The 15,756-nt window shown below is 51.4% G+C and overlaps 1 protein-coding gene across 1 annotated transcript in view; it reads left to right on the top strand.

The window, feature by feature from the left end:
• The window catches only part of LOC130130435 (endoplasmic reticulum aminopeptidase 1-like), a 60,860-nt gene that overhangs the window by 24,583 nt on the left and 20,521 nt on the right, over nucleotides 1-15,756 (top strand). The window contains exons 14-16 of the mRNA XM_056300178.1: nucleotides 8,783-8,939; nucleotides 9,397-9,581; nucleotides 15,532-15,693. Of these exons, the coding sequence (XP_056156153.1) occupies nucleotides 8,783-8,939; nucleotides 9,397-9,581; nucleotides 15,532-15,693 (504 nt within the window). The remainder of the gene's footprint in view (nucleotides 1-8,782; nucleotides 8,940-9,396; nucleotides 9,582-15,531; nucleotides 15,694-15,756) is intronic.

Raw genomic sequence — 15,756 nt, 5'->3', positions numbered from 1 at the left:
TTAGCATCAAAGAACACAAACATGAGCCCTCCTCGCTCTCTATATGATCCCTGATATGAATGAATAGCCTACAAATTTGACAAGGGTGAAAAGAAATATCAGTCTCGGCCATCTCCCATCAGGCTGCTATAGCCTACTCTCACTGGAGACATGCGTCATTCAACCAAATCCGAAATGGCAATCACTCCGTGGACAGACTGGTAAATAAAACTTTATGGAAGAGGGGTACTGGTGGGGAAAAAAATACTAAGACTAGATGATATGAAAACAGAACGAAATTCGTTTTATAAGCCCAGTATGTAGGAGCAGAAGCAGAGAAAAAATATTGTCAAAATGCAATTCCTGTCTGCCAATCAGGCAAGAAAAATGAATGAACAGGCGATACCTTTCAGATGCACTTTTACACAACCACCAAAAAAAGACAAAAAATGTGCCCGATCCCCTCCCTCACCTGGCTAATATCCTACTAGTAGTCTACATATTTCATCGATCATATCCTAATCTAACCGAGAATATGGGAGGGAGCAAACAGATTGTCGATGTAGACTAGACTCGCTGCTGTGCAAGTAAAGCACCCACGTGCACGCGCATCTGCACATCCGCGCGCGCGTGCACACACACACACACATGCACGCATGCACACACACACACCTATTCCTATTGCTGATTTAAATATCAAAATATCATAAAAAGATGAGTTGCAGGTTCGTTCCATCCACATTAACCATCCAAACGGGTGGTGTGCAGACTACCCGGTTAATGTGGATAATGTGGTTCGTTCTATCCACATTAACCGCCCAAGCGGGTAGTGTGCAGACTACCCGGTTAATGTGCAGATAACCCCTTCTGGCGGGTAATGTGCACATTAACCGCCCCGTTGGGTAATTTGCACATTAACCAGGTAGTTTGCACATTAACCTTTTTTCACATTACCCGTAACATATACATCCGTGAAGATGTTTCGCCTCTCATCCAAGAGGCTTCCTCAGTTCATGCCTTTCTGACTAGACCAAGCTAGTTTGACTGGCTGGTGATGAGACTCAAAATTTGTCCTCTAGGAGTCGTTGTCAGAGCTATTGATATGCGTGGCTCTCCTGTGCGCCAATGGTGACGGGTGCAGCTGGACATTGGAGCACAGGAGAGCCACACATATCAATAGCTCCGATAACAATGGGCGCGGCCAAAAATCGGTACACAAAAGACCCACTCATATCTATGGCTCTGTTAGCGATGGGCGTTGGTAAACATCGGATCACAAAGAGCCACGCATATCAATAGCTCTGACAACGACTCCTAGAGGATAAATTCTGAGTCTCATCACCAGCCAGTCAGACTAGCTTGGTCTAGTCAGAAAGGCACGAACTGAGGAAGCCTCTTGGATGAGAGGCGAAACATCTTCACGGATATATACCAAGTCCAGTTGCACTTGATTCAACTCCTTTGGATAACTATGACCTGGATGAATGAGAACATTCACAGACACTAGTATAAGACAACTTCACTGTTTCAAATAATTTAATCAAGAATTGAGTAAACAAATAAGTTTAATTAAACATGAAAATGTCCAAAAGGAGTAAAAAGCAAGAAGTCTAAAAGCTGAACATAACTATTAACCATAGATCAGTGAAGAACAGGAAGTCTGACAGTGTGTTTTAATTCATTTTATTTCCAGCCAAGCAGTTTTATTGGTCAAGATGTTTTTCAGACATGCAAAATGTTTGAGTTGCTTTGTCAGTTTCGATGATTACCAGGTAGTTAACTTGTTCAAGATCATCCTGATTTCCTCCTGTTTTTTATCCTTGTGTACGCACAAATGTATTGTAGTGAATTTGGGGGGGGGGGGGCAGGAATCCACTGCAGCTGGTAAGCGAATGTGAGTCTCCCGCACCACGGGTGACTGTTATGCTCGCGCACCAGAACCTGACCCGTGTGGCGAAACCCAAGACAGACAGACACGAGATCACTTCAAAAGCTACAAAGGGAGGTTTTATTGTGGGAGGGAAATGTATGGTGAAAAAAAGGCGTTCTGTTAGTGGGATGTGTGAATAAACTATGTGTGGTGTCCCGTGGTTTGCGTGTATAACTATGTGTGAGTGTTTTTAGCCAATGTGTGGTGCGGTATGTAAATGACCAGGAGGTGTTGAAAAAATGTGCGTGCACCTGGCGAGAAAGTCCAGTCCGTGATCCAAGAGGGGTTGTCCAAGAAAGTCCAGGTCCGAGATCCGGGAAGTCGAGTCCGAAAGGAGGGGTCCAGATAGAGGGACAAAGGGGGGAGATCGCAGGAGAGGTCCGGGGAGAAACGTGAAGGTCGCTGGGGACGAGGGAGACGCGGGGAGCCGTGGAAATCGCGGAGGGAGAGTCTTGGGAGGAAACAGAGACACGAAGATAAGACACTGGGGAATAAACAGAAAGCAAGGAACGCTGGAGGGCTTATCAGAACTTCACCGCAGGGTTCAGTACGTCGAAGCACTGAGAGACGTTCTGGGAGGCTTCTTGTAGAAGGCTGCCCGATTGCCACAGGTGTGCCTGATGGATGATGGCAAACACCTGGTGCAGTGCAGCGCTCGTCTCCTCAGAGCGCGAGCCGAGCGCTCGGATGTTTCCGGCACGTCCGAGCTGGGGGAGTGGCTTGAACGTGCCGGGGAGGCAGCTCGGGGCGGTGTAATCACAACAGGACCCCCCCTCCTACGGGAGACACCGGGCGACCGTCCGATGGCGTTGGGGTGGGCCCGATAGAACTCCTCCAGGAGTGCGGGGTCGGCCAGGTAGGACCGGGGAACCCAGCTGCGGTCCTCGGGCCCATAGCCAACCCAGTCCACCAGGTATTGGTACCCACGCCCCCGGCGGCATACGGTGAGCAGCTGGTCGACATCCCAGACCATGTCACCACCGTCGAGGACCCTGGGGGGTGGAGGAGCTTGGACGGGGAGACAGGGGGCTGGTGGCTACCGGTTTGAGGCGCGAGACATGGAAGACGGGATGGATCTTGAGTGAGGTAGGGAGATGGAGACGCACCGCCGAAGGGTTGACGATGCGGTCGATGGTGTAGGGACCGACGTAGCGGGGAGCCAGCTTCCGGTTGAGGGTAGGGAGGGGCAGGTCCCGGGCCAGGAGCCATACCCTCTGGCCAGGTCGATAAGCTGGGGCCGGCACTCTCCGCCGGTTGGCGCTGCGCCGGGCCCGCTCTGTAGCTCGCAACACAGCGGTCCGGGCGGTCTTCCAAACGCGCCGACATCGGCGGAGATGGACCCTCGTGGACGGGACCGCCACCTCCAACTCCTGATGGGGGAACAGAGGGGGTTGATAGCCCAGGGAACACTCGAAGGGGGACAAACCGGTAGCCGAACTCTCCATGGAGTTGAGCGAGTACTCCACCCAGGGCAGGTACTTGCTCCAGGAGGCGGGGTTGCTGGTGGTAACGCAACGCAAAGCCGCCTCCAGGGCTTGATTGGCCCGCTCTGCCTGCCCATAGGTCTGGGGGTGATACCCGGAGGAGAGGCTGACCGTGGCCCCAATCCCCTTACAGAAGGCCTGCCATACCTTCGAAGTGAACTGGGGACCACGGTCAGAGACAATGTCCAGGAGAATCCCATGAGGTCGGACGACGTGGGAGACGAGAAGGTCCGCCGTCTCGGCTGCAGAGGGGAGTTTGGTGAGGGCAACAAAATGGACGGCCTTGGAAAACCGGTCGACAATGGTCAGAATGGTGTCATTGCCTTGGGACACCAGTTACAAAGTCCAAGGCAATGTGGGACCAAGGTCGGCCAGGGACAGGAAGGGGGCGCAGAAGACCTGCTGGAGGGCGATGGAGAGCCTTGCTGCGGGCGCAGGTGGTGCAGGCTGCCACAAACTCTCTGGTGTCTGCCTCCATGGTGGGCCACCAGAAACCCCTGCGGACGAAGGCCGCCGTTCGGTAGACACCGGGGTGGCAGGCAAGATGGCTGGAGTGGCCCCACTCCAGCACCTGGGGCCGGACAGAGGGAGGCACAAATAGCCGGTTCCGGGGTCCATTGCCTGGGTCGGGCTGGGCGCGCTGGGCCCTTCTCACCACTGATTCGATGGCCCAGGTGACGACACCCACCACCCGGGCCGGGGGAAGGATGGTGTCTGGGGCGTCAGGGGACCCCTCGGGAAACAGACGGGAGAGGGCGTCTGCCCTGACGTTCTTGGTGCCCGGGCGGTAGGTGAGGGTGAAGTCGAACCGGCTGAAGAAGAGAGCCCAGCGCGCCTGCCTGGGGTTGAGCCTCTTAGCCGTCCGTACGTAGGTCAGGTTCTTGTGATCGGACCATACGACGAACGGCTGCCCTGCTCCCTCCAGCCAGTGTCTCCACTCCTCTAGGGCGGCGTGGACGGCCAGCAACTCCCTGTTGCCGATGTCATAATTCTTCTCCGCAGGACTGAAACGCCAGGAGAAGAAGGCGCACGGGTGGATCTTCTGGTCCTCCTCCGACCGCTGGGAGAGGACGGCTCCGATGCCCGTGTCCGATGCGTCCACCTCCACGATGAACTGCCTGCACGGGTCCGGGTGGGCGAGCACCGGAGCCGTTGTGAACAGCCTCTTCAGGGCCAAGAAGGCGGCTTCCGCCTCCGAGGTCCAGGAGAAGGGGCGGAGGTTGGAGGTGAGTGCAGTGAGGGGGGCGGCCACACGGCTGAACCCCCTGATGAAGCGCCGGTAGACGTTTGCAAACCCCAGGAAGCGCTGGAGTTGCGTCCTGTTGGTGGGCCGTGCCCACTCCTCCACCGCTCGGGTCTTCCTGGGGTCAGTGCGGACGAGCCCCTTCTCCACGATGTGGCCAAGGAATTCCACGGAGGCGGAGTGGAACACGCACTTCTCGGCTTTCACGAAGAGCCTGTTCTCCAGCAGCCGTTAGAGGACCAGGCGGACATGCTGGTGGTGTTCCTCCTCAGTCCTGGAGAACACGAGGATGTCATCCAGGTACACCACCGCGAACGTGTTCAGCATGTCCCGGAGCACGTCGTTGACCAATGCCTGGAAGACGGCCGGGGCATTGGTGAGGCCGAAGGGCATAACGAGGTACTCAAAATGCCCTAGGTGGGTGTTGAAGGCCGTCTTCCATTCATCCCCTTCCCGGATGCGCACCAGGTGGTACGCGCTGCACAGGTCCAGCTTCGTGAACACCGTGGCGTGAGTGAGTGGCTCGACGTGGAACTCATAAGGGGGAGTGGATATTTATTTTTCACCGTGATATTATTTAACATTCGATAATCTATGCAAGGCCTCAGGCTGCCCTCCTTCTTTGCCACAAAAAAGAAACCCGCCGCCACCGGGGAAGACGAGGGCCTTATGATTCCTGAGGCCAGGGACTCTGATATAATTGTGCATAGCCTCCTTCTCTGGGACGGAGAGGTTATACAAGCGACCGGTGGGAAGGGCGGCCCCGGGAAAGAGATCTATGGCACAATCATAGGGACGGTGAGGGGGGAGGGAAAGTGCACTGTCTTTACTAAATACAGGGGCTAAATCGTGATAAATGGAAGGAACACCAGTGAGATCCGTGGGAGGAGGCACGGGTCTGAGGCCGCTGGACGGGGAGTGGGCGGAGCGAAGGCAGTTGGCATGACACGCAACGCTCCAACCCAAAATCCGCCCAGTAGACCAAGAGATGTAGGGATCGTGCCATTCCAACTACGGTCTTCCAACACCAGGGGCGCTGTGGGGGCGTGCAAAACCAAGAAACGGATAGCTTCCACGTGATTACCCGAAAGAGTGAGGGTGAGGGAAGCAGTGCTGTGTGTGATTTTTACCAAGTGAACGACCATCTAGGGCTTGGGCTGTGAGGGGTGTGTTTAGGGGGACGAGTGGAATGCCGGCCTGCCGAGCCAGCGAGATGTCCATCAAACACTCGTCCGCCCCCGAATCCAGGAGTGCACCAACAGACAGTGAGTGGTTACCCCAGGTGAGAGTGACCGGAAAAAGGTGGTTGTGCTCCTTCTTGGGCTGGGGCTGAGGAAGGGTCGTCAGGCTCACTAGGACACCCCTCACTAGTGAGCCGGGTCTTTTGGGGCGAGTCGGGCAGGCCTTGATATAGTGGCCCGACCTCCCGCAGTAGAGGCAGAGGTGGCCATGCATCCTCTGCTCCCTAACCTCCAGCGGGAGCCGTGACCGACCCAACTGCATGGGCTCCTCCTCCGGCCTGGATCCAGAAGCCACCCAGGGTTGCGAGGGGGAGTGTGAGGGTGGAGAGAGCCCACGGGACGCTGACCCAGGGAAGGCACCGGTAGGACGGACGGGGGTTAGTCTATGGGAGGGGCCAGCGCGCGGGGCGCGTTCCTGGCGCCGCTCCCACAGCCGTTCGTCCATCTGGAGGGTGAGGGTGACGAGCTCGTTGAAGGAGGCAGGGCGGTCCCGAACGATGAGATCTTTGATGGGCTCGCTCAGCCCCCTCCTGTACGCGCTCTTGAGCGCAGTGTCATCCCACCCACTGCCTGCCGCGAGTATCCTTACCTCCAAGGAATAATCTGCCACCGACCTGGCTCCCTGTTGGATGGAATGGAGGCGGCCGGCAGCGTCCTGCCCGTCAGCTGGGTGGTCGAACACCAGATTGAACTCGCGGCGGAAGGCACCATAGTCCGAGGCGAGCTGCTCGGTATGGCCTGCCACCGCTATGGCACAGCTGAGGGCTTTGCCGGTGAGGAGGGACATGACAAGGGCTACCTTGGTCTCTCCTGTCCTATACCTAGCTGGCTGGTGTTTGAACAGGAGCTCACACTGACCAAGGAAACCCCTGCACAGCTCGAACTCCCCACCGAAGGCCTTGGGGCAGGGGAGGTTAGGCTCGCACCGGGGGTCCAGTGGGGGTTGACTCGGAGGAGGGGGAACGTCGGGACCAGAAACGGGGAAACCGGAGGCCGAGCTGGGGGCAGAGACCGAGGCCAGGGCAGGGTGGTCGCTCATCCTGGAGACCCCTGTGGAGAGTGCAGCGATCTGCGCGGTGAGGGCATCTAACGCGCTCGTCGCGGCCTGGGAGCCGGACTGAAGATCGCTGATCTCTCCGGTGACACGGGTGAAGGCAGTAGTAAGCTCTGAGCTGAGAGAGGCAAGTTGGCAACTGTGACTTCTTACTACTGCCTCTAGGGGAACGGGGCTCTGGGGCGTCACAGGGACCGTCCGCTCCTTGGGTTTGCCTGGGTCCATAATGGCTCCGACGTTCTGTTATGCTCGCGCACCAGAACCTGACCCGTGTGGCGAAACCCAAGACAGACAGACACGAGATGACTTCAAAAGCTACAAAGGGAGGTTTTATTGTGGGAGGGAAATGTATGGTGAAAAAAAGGCGTTCTGTTAGTGAGATGTGTGAATAAACTATGTGTGGTGTCCCGTGGTTTGCGTGTATAACTATGTGCGAGTGTTTTTAGCCAATGTGTGGTGCGGTATGTAAATGACCGGGAGGTGTTGAAAAAATGTGCGTGCACCTGGCGAGAAAGTCCAGTCCGTGATCCAAGAGGGGTTGTCCAAGAAAGTCCAGGTCCGAGATCCGGGAAGTCGAGTCCGAAAGGAGGGGTCCAGATAGAGGGACAAAGGGGGGAGATCGCAGGAGAGGTCCGGGGAGAAACGTGAAGGTCGCTGGGGACGAGGGAGACGCGGGGAGCCGTGGAAATCGCGGAGGGAGAGTCTTGGGAGGAAACAGAGACACGAAGATAAGACACTGGGGAATAAACAGAAAGCAAGGAACGCTGGAGGGCTTATCAGAACTTCACCGCAGGGTTCAGTACGTCGAAGCACTGAGAGACGTTCTGGGAGGCTTCTTGTAGAAGGCTGCCCGATTGCCACAGGTGTGCCTGATGGATGATGGCAAACACCTGGTGCAGTGCAGCGCTCGTCTCCTCAGAGCGCGAGCCGAGCGCTCGGATGTTTCCGGCACGTCCGAGCTGGGGGAGTGGCTTGAACGTGCCGGGGAGGCAGCTCGGGGCGGTGTAACCACAACAGTGACTGCGCTAACCAGTCAACTAAAGGGTACAACCTGTTCGCCAAGAGCTACCGAGTCTAGTCATTCGTGGTCGTTACACTACCCCTGTCCTTCGGGAAGCGCATCCCCGCACTTCAGCTTACCATCTCCCTCATGCCTCTGGCTGCACGTGCTTCCGATGGCCTCACGGTCTCACCTGCCCCTTTTTCTCCCCAATTGTATCTAGCCAATTAGCCCACTCTTCCGAGCCATCCCAGTCACTGCTCCATCCCCTCTGCCGATCCCAAGAGGGCTGCAGACTACCACACGCCGCCTCCAATACATGTGGAGTCACCAGCCACTTCTTTTCACCTGACAGTGAGGAGTTTCACCAGGGGGACGTAGCGCATGGGAGGATCATGCTATTCCCTCCAGTTCCCCCTCCCCCCTGAACAGGCGCCCTGACCGACCAGAGGAGGCGCTAGTGCAGTGACCAGGACACATACCTACATCCGGCTTCCCACCTGCAGACACGACCAATTGTGTCTGTAGGAACGTCCGACCAAGCCGGAGGTAACACGGGGATTCGAACCAGTAATCCCCGCCATGCCACCCGGACGCCCATACCTTCCCATTTCTGACACCAGTGTAGCAAATTCGGGGCAGCCAGGAAGCGGACCCGGGTTGCCCACACCACGGGTGACTGCACTAACTAGTAAACTAAAGGGTCTGACCCATTAGCCAAGGGCTAAAGAGTCTACACATCCGTGGTCGTTACAGTATTTAATGCTTATTTACTAATACTGGACCTTGTACTGGGGCCATATTTAGATGATCTCAGTCTGCAATTTTCTTTCCTTTCCTCTGCGTTCCAGCATAGGGAAGGTGCAGCTGGACACAGCGCTGGATCTGTCCTTGTACCTGTCTAGAGAGACGGAAATCATGGCTGTGACTCAGGGCTTCGGGGAGCTGGTACCTCTGTACAAACTGATGGAGAAGAGAGACATGACGGCCTTGGAGAATCAGATGAAGGTGAGAGAGCCTCAGGCGTGCCGATAAAAGATTGCTAGTCTGAGCCCCAGGCTGTCTGAGAAAAGACATGTTCTCCCATTCACTCAGCAAGGACTACTGAGGTATCCTGGAGCAAAACGCTGCCTAGTGGCTAACAGTAAAATACTGTCACCCTAGAATTAGTGACTCCTCTGAAGATAAACAGAGATGTGTTGTACACACTGACAGTTAAGACAATTATGTGTAAATTCGATAGCTGAAAAGAGAATGAATGTACCACATACATTTTAAATTCCCGCTCACCAACATTACAAAGAACCATTTTTTAATAACCCCTGAAAGTTGAAAAGCAAAGCGGTCCTTGTTTTGTTTTTCTAGATGCCTGTCAGGGAGGGGGGCCAGAATTAAAGAATTAATCCAACGACTTTTCCTGTAAGAAAACCGTGATTACACCGGTATGAATCCATCTTTTGTCCAGAGTTACACTGTGGAGCTCTTCCGGTCGCTGATTGACCAACAGGAGTGGAACGACTCCGGCTCGGTCTCCAAGAGAGTACTGAGAAGCTACCTGCTGATTTTTGCCTGCGTCAGGAACAATCCTTCATGCGTGGCCACTGCCACCGACCTCTTCAACAAGTGGAGGGATTCCGACGGCAACATGAGGTCAGGGGTCATATACCACATTATGACATTATAGCCTCCCATTTCATTTTTCAATCGTCCACTCCAACCAAAACCAGTTTTATAGCAGTGTAAGTTTGCCTTTACAATGACTTTTACTTGGTGGGTTTCTCACGTAGGCTGTATCAATTACAACAAACAAAATTCTGATAGTTGTACATCTTATATATATATATATATTTATATAAAGCAAGAGTGTATGTTTGTATGTTTGCTTAAAACTCCAGAAATATTCATTGTAGAACAAAAAGAAAGGTATCTTTAGAATCAGCACTTTCCAAGGATTGCACAGTTCGAAAAATATTTTAAAAGCCAAGTAAAAAATTTGATCTATTTGTGAAAGAGGCATTCCAACGATGCTTTGTGGAGACTTCTGGCAAATCCTTCCAGTGGTCAAAGGAGGCACTACACCTAACATTGTGCTAGCCTGAAGGCACGCAGCGTTATTAATACACACATTGGCAACGAAGCTTGATGAATGGATTGAAAAATATGACATTTTATCATTTTCATTAATAAATTTCGTTTATTCGACATTCTTTTATCACATATATCATATAAGTTATCCTATATTTCATCATCAATTATATCGTAAAGATCAGATCGTGTCTGTTGTTTTGGTGAGGACATTTTCCTCAGGCAACGCCGGGTACCTCTGCTAGTAAAAGATAAGAGGGGAAGAATCAATAAAAAAAAAAAGAGATGCTGGTTTCCTGTATCCAAAACTCCCAACTGCTGCTGCAGGTCCAATAGTTTTTTTTTAACCCCAGTAAGAAAGAAAGAAGAAAGCCACATTACAATTATATAATCGCAAAAGGCTGCAATTTAATTAAATAATGAAATATGAATCTGTGAACATCTGTTTGTGTGCAATCTGCATATCTACGCCCATAATTAAGACATGACCAATCAGTCTCTGTTGAGGCAGTGATGCGTATGCAGTCTACGGTCACATGACTATCCGGTGTGCTGTGTGCAGACCAGAAAGAATGAAAAAATGGATACCGATGACAACGAGCAGGTTAACACTGATAAACTGGTAGCAAAAAAAAAAACAACAACAAAAAACGCGACCTCTGTTATATGGTGATATTTTGGATTCAAGCTCAGCGATATTGAGCAGAAAGAGGTACTGTGTAAAACATGCAAAATGAAAGTTTCTACATGTCGAGGCAACATGACAAATTTGTATTATTTGTATATGTATAAATTTATTATATCACAATCGTAAATCGCAATATTGTCCACAATAATTGCAATATGACTTTTTCACCAAGTTGTGCAGCACTAATCCGGACCAACCGCCTTTCCACTCTTTATCCTCTTTATAGCTGCCCTCACTTCCTCCTTGCTAATCCATTGCACTTCCTGACTCACCATCCCCACATCATCCAACCTTCCCTCTCTGTTACGTCCCGTATTGTTTTTGTGTTTAATGTATGCAGGCCTGCATGTTGTATGGATGTGTCGCTTTGTCCTGGTGTGTTGTGGTTTTGTCTCCCCCTTGTGTCCCCATAATTCCCTTTCTTACAGAAGCTGCAGCTTGGATCCCCTGTCTATCATCACACCTGTTCTGTATCACCAATTAGCCACGCCCTGCTCCTCCTCCTATATATAGTCCTAGCTTTTCCATTGTTCCCTCTCGTTCTCCTGGGTAGTGGCAGTATCAGGAGGTGAGCAGTTGGTTGGTTGGTTGGTTGGTTGGTTGGGTTTTTGTGTTTGTTTTGATTGTTTAAGACTATGAGTTAGTTTACCTCTGATCAGCCTATGCTTGTTTGTTGGTTAGTTTTTCTTTGTTTCTTTTCTTGTTTAAGCTCATAGGGGACATTTGGGTAAGTTGGTAAGTTTAGACACCCTGGGGTCTACATTTACTTTACACGTAGTTTGTTTATGTTATTCTTCATTAGTTTAGCGGTGGGTACCAACCCATGTATTTAGGGGCGCTTGACGCCTGTTCAGGGGGGAGGGGTTTTCTTTTCAGTTTATAGTTTATTTGGTGCCACTGATTAGCGCCCTATGTCCCTGTGTTGCTGTGTTTTTGTATTAAATATTTCTTAAGTTGTGGTTCTTTCTGCTTACGTTGTGGTTCATCCTGCTTAAGTTGTGGTTTTGTGAGGCTGCACCCACATTTTGGTTTGTTCTGTTGTGGTAAATGTTGCGCCTTGGTCCTCTGGCCACTAGGGGGCGTAACACTCCTTTTCTTCATCAGCTCCTCAAAGTACTCCTTCCACCTTCTCAACACACTCTCTTCGCTTGTCATCACATTTCAATCTCTATTTTCCATCGCCCTAACCTGCTGCACATCCTTCCCAACTTGCTCCCTCTGTCCAGCCAATCAGTACAAGTCTTCTTCTCCTTCCTTAGTGTCTAACCTCTCATACAACTCAGCATATGCCTTTCCTTTGCCTTCACCCTCTTCTCTCTTCTTCTTACACTGCATCTCCTTGTACTCCTGTCTACTTTCTTCATCTCTCGGACTATCCCACTTCTTCTTCGCCAACCTCTTCCTCTGTATACTTTACTGTACTTATTCCACCACCAAGTCTTCTTGTCTTCCTTCCTCTGCCCAGATTGTTAAGTTATAAGAGAGACACTCTGACACCCTAACTTTGGGTACATAAGACTCCCTTTATTAACCCTCGCACCCCCTTTATCCGGGGGATGAGACCACTCCCACATCTCCCTTTCTAGAGGAAAAACAACAACCTCTGTAAACAAATTAAGATTCTAAAATGTCAAACTACACATAATATTGCTGAGCTCAGTATCATGCAAATAGTACCCTGAATGAACATTCAACATGAGAACAGTACATCTTCTGCCCCCCCCCCCACATTTTTAAATGGGGAACAGTGTATTAAACATGGAACAATCACAACTTTTTTTTTTACCTAGAGTATACAGGGTAGACTACCTGTAACTCTCTCCACATACCTGGGGCATTACTCTGGCCCCGTTCAAGGTGTGTGGGTTTACTATGTACTAGTAAAGTCTTTGAGGTACGTCGGGTGGCACCTGGTTCTTTCAGGGTACCGTCGAAGGGGTGACCATTGGGGAGGAGCTGCATTATCAGTCTCAGCCAGTGGGGGATCCCCATGACTGGGGTCAGTGGACAGAGCGCCGATGTCTGAGGTCAGTTGGGGAGGGCCAGTGCCTGGGTAGGCTTGAGTGAGATGACGACGGTTTCTTCTGATTGTTTGGCCCTGGACGCTGACATGGAAGGACCGTGGTGTGTCTGCATGCTGTTGTACCACACCCCTTTCATGACAGTCCTGTACCCAGACTGGGTCTCCTGGGTGCAAAGGACTGAGGGTCTTTGCACAGTGTCGGCGGTCAAAGTGTGCCTTTTGGTTGAGCTTGGACTGTCTGTCCTTTTGTACAAACTCAGACAGGCATGGCCACCTGGGGGCCAACAGTGGGGGCAAAGTGGGGAGGGTCATATGCAGCTTCCTGCCTTGCAGAAGCTCTGCTGGGCTGAGTCCATTGGAAAGGGGAGTTGACCTGTATGTAACCAATGTAGCAAATTCAAGGGGGGCAGCCTAGGAACCGCCGCAGCCGGGACGCGAACCCGAGTCTCCCGCACCACGGGCAACTACGTTAACCAGTCGACTAAAGGGTCCAACCCATTAGCCAAGGGCTAGCGCGTCTATTTATCCGTGCACGTTACACTACCCCCCTCCTTCGGGAAGCGCGTCCCTGCGCTTCAGCATATCAGCTCCCTCACGCCTATGGGCGCACGCGCTTCCGATGGTCTCACAGTCTCACCATCCCACTTCTGACACCATGTTAAGTTATAAGAGCGACACTCTCTTATAACTTAACATGACTTTGGATACACAAGACTCCCTTTATTAACCCTTCGCGCCCCCTTTATCAGGGGGATGAGACCACTCCCACACAGATGACACACCAAGTACCTTCCTAGCTGGCTACCTCGCTATTTTTGCAATGCTTGCCCAGCCATCCAGCAACTCTTCACTCCCACCCAGTGCCTGTCTTAACTCCTCCCTGAACTCCACACAACGGTTCCACCATTTGATCCTTGGCTATGCCTTCACTCTCTTCCTCTTCTTGATCTCCAAAGTCATCCTACAGACCACCATCTGGTGGTAGCTTCTATCCTAATTTTAGCCGGGGCTGTGAGCTCGAACCCAATATGCTGACATGGACAGAATTAAAGACAAAGGTTGTGTAAAAAGCAAAGGCTTTTATTGCTAGGCGGGGTGGGGGGAGGTAAGGGAGAGAGAACGTTCCAGCGCAGACGGCAACCTGGCTGGTGGCAAACCAGGCAGGAGAAAGGGGAAGCCGGTACGAAGCAAGGCGAAACAGGGACGAGCGGGAGTTAGACCAAAACCAAGCAGCGAGCAGGAAAGTTAAGCAGGGAATTCACAGAGACAGACTGGGGACCGGAGAAAGGGGCTGGGCAGAGCAGGCAAGACTGTGGAGAACAAGGTTAGATGGGTAAACAAGGAATAGACAATTGCACAATGTAAGAGGCTGGAATCTCAGTCTGACTGAGCCGGCTCTTTAATCTGGCAAGGTGAATGTGGCAAGGCTGGTGTGATAAGAAGTTGAGTTGATTGCAGTGGATGAGATGCAGGTGGTGGACCTCTGCTCTGCTTGCAGCACGCCTGCCTTGAGTCCTGAAGACACACAGGCAACAGGGACAGAAACTAGTGCAGGAGGAGTGGCAGCAGATAAGGGAGACAATGCACTCTGCATAACTAGTCTGTGGCAGCCGTTGAGCCATACCGGTTTCCGGTTTAGTGCCGTTTGCTATCGAACAATGGCAAATTGTTCGCGATGCCTACAAGATTTACCACAGGTAAATGTCAACGACATGTACAGAATTACAAGGGTGAGTAAATAAGCCTATATAGCCTAGTTTATAGCCTAGCTTGATGTCTGTAAAGTTGTTTTTCTTCGTAGAGTTTGTAATTACTCACCCTTGTAATTGTGGGTGTAACTTGACATGTACAACTTGAAACCTTTCACCCATTTGCTGGTGGTTGCAGGTGAAAGTGCGTCGAAAATTATGTACATGTCGTTCACATTTATCCGTGATAAATCTTGGAGGCATCGCAAACATTAAGCCATTGACGATAGCATAGGGCAATAAACCAGAAACTGGTACGACTGCCGTGGTTGAAACTGGAAGTCAGCGGACTACAGTTATGCACAGAGCCAATTAGGGAGAGTGGGATGAAGCAGGGCCCTGGGATGGCCTGGCGGCCTGTCCAGAGTTTCTCCCTGCCTGCCACCCAATGACTGCTGGGATAGACTCCAGCATCCCTGTTACCCTGAGAGCAGGATAAGAGGTTTGGATGGATGGATGGATGGGATGAAGTGGGTGAATTGCGGGAGGGGGGGGGATATAACACCTAAAGTATTAAAGGAGCTGGGCCTGGGAGTAGGAACGCCTGAATCAAAGAACCGGGCGAGTCTTTTGCAAAAGATAAGACTCAACAATATTATGTTCCCTAAAACGCTACTGCTGTTTGCCTCTCCCAGACTTCAGAAAGCCCACTTAACCTTTCCTTTAAAATCGATTGTCAAAACTAGTTTACAAACGTAAGAATCTGCTGTAGTAGATGCTCACATGAAACACGTAAAGCAGAATATTTAAGATGGGAAGCAAGGGAGTCAACAAATTTAGGGAATAATGAGTTTCTTCTGTACAGAGTGCAAAAACTACAAATTTCTGAAAGGCAAACTCCTCATATAACAAATCCCCACTATCCAGTGTTGGTGGATCTTAACTATACAGTGTTCCTCAAAGGGAAATTCTCTTTGCTTGCCACCATCCATACAGAGCTGAAAGCACTGGGTCAGCTTGCAGGCCCCCCCCCCCGACATAATTAATGATGGCAATCATTAAGTATGTTGTTGTTGTTGTTTCTTGGGTCTCATTGCTCTCTCTGTTTCCCCACAGTCTACCCAGTGACGTCAGCCTGGCCGTGTTTGCCATTGGAGCTCGAACACTGGAGGGGTGGGACTTTCTGTTTGAGAAGTATCGCCACTCTCTGCACACATCCATGAAGAGCCGTATAAAGGCTGCCCTGTCCATCAGCCCTCTGAAAAATAAGCTGAAGTGGTGGGTACATGATATAGTAGATATAATAGGTAAAAAAAAAAACCAACTGATTCAAATGCTAGT

This window comes from Lampris incognitus, chromosome 1 (genome assembly GCF_029633865.1).
Source record: "Lampris incognitus isolate fLamInc1 chromosome 1, fLamInc1.hap2, whole genome shotgun sequence".
Classification (NCBI taxonomy): Eukaryota; Metazoa; Chordata; class Actinopteri; order Lampriformes; family Lampridae; genus Lampris; species Lampris incognitus.
Note: the sequence above shows the minus strand (reverse complement) of the source record. Positions and strands in the feature narration are given on the sequence as shown.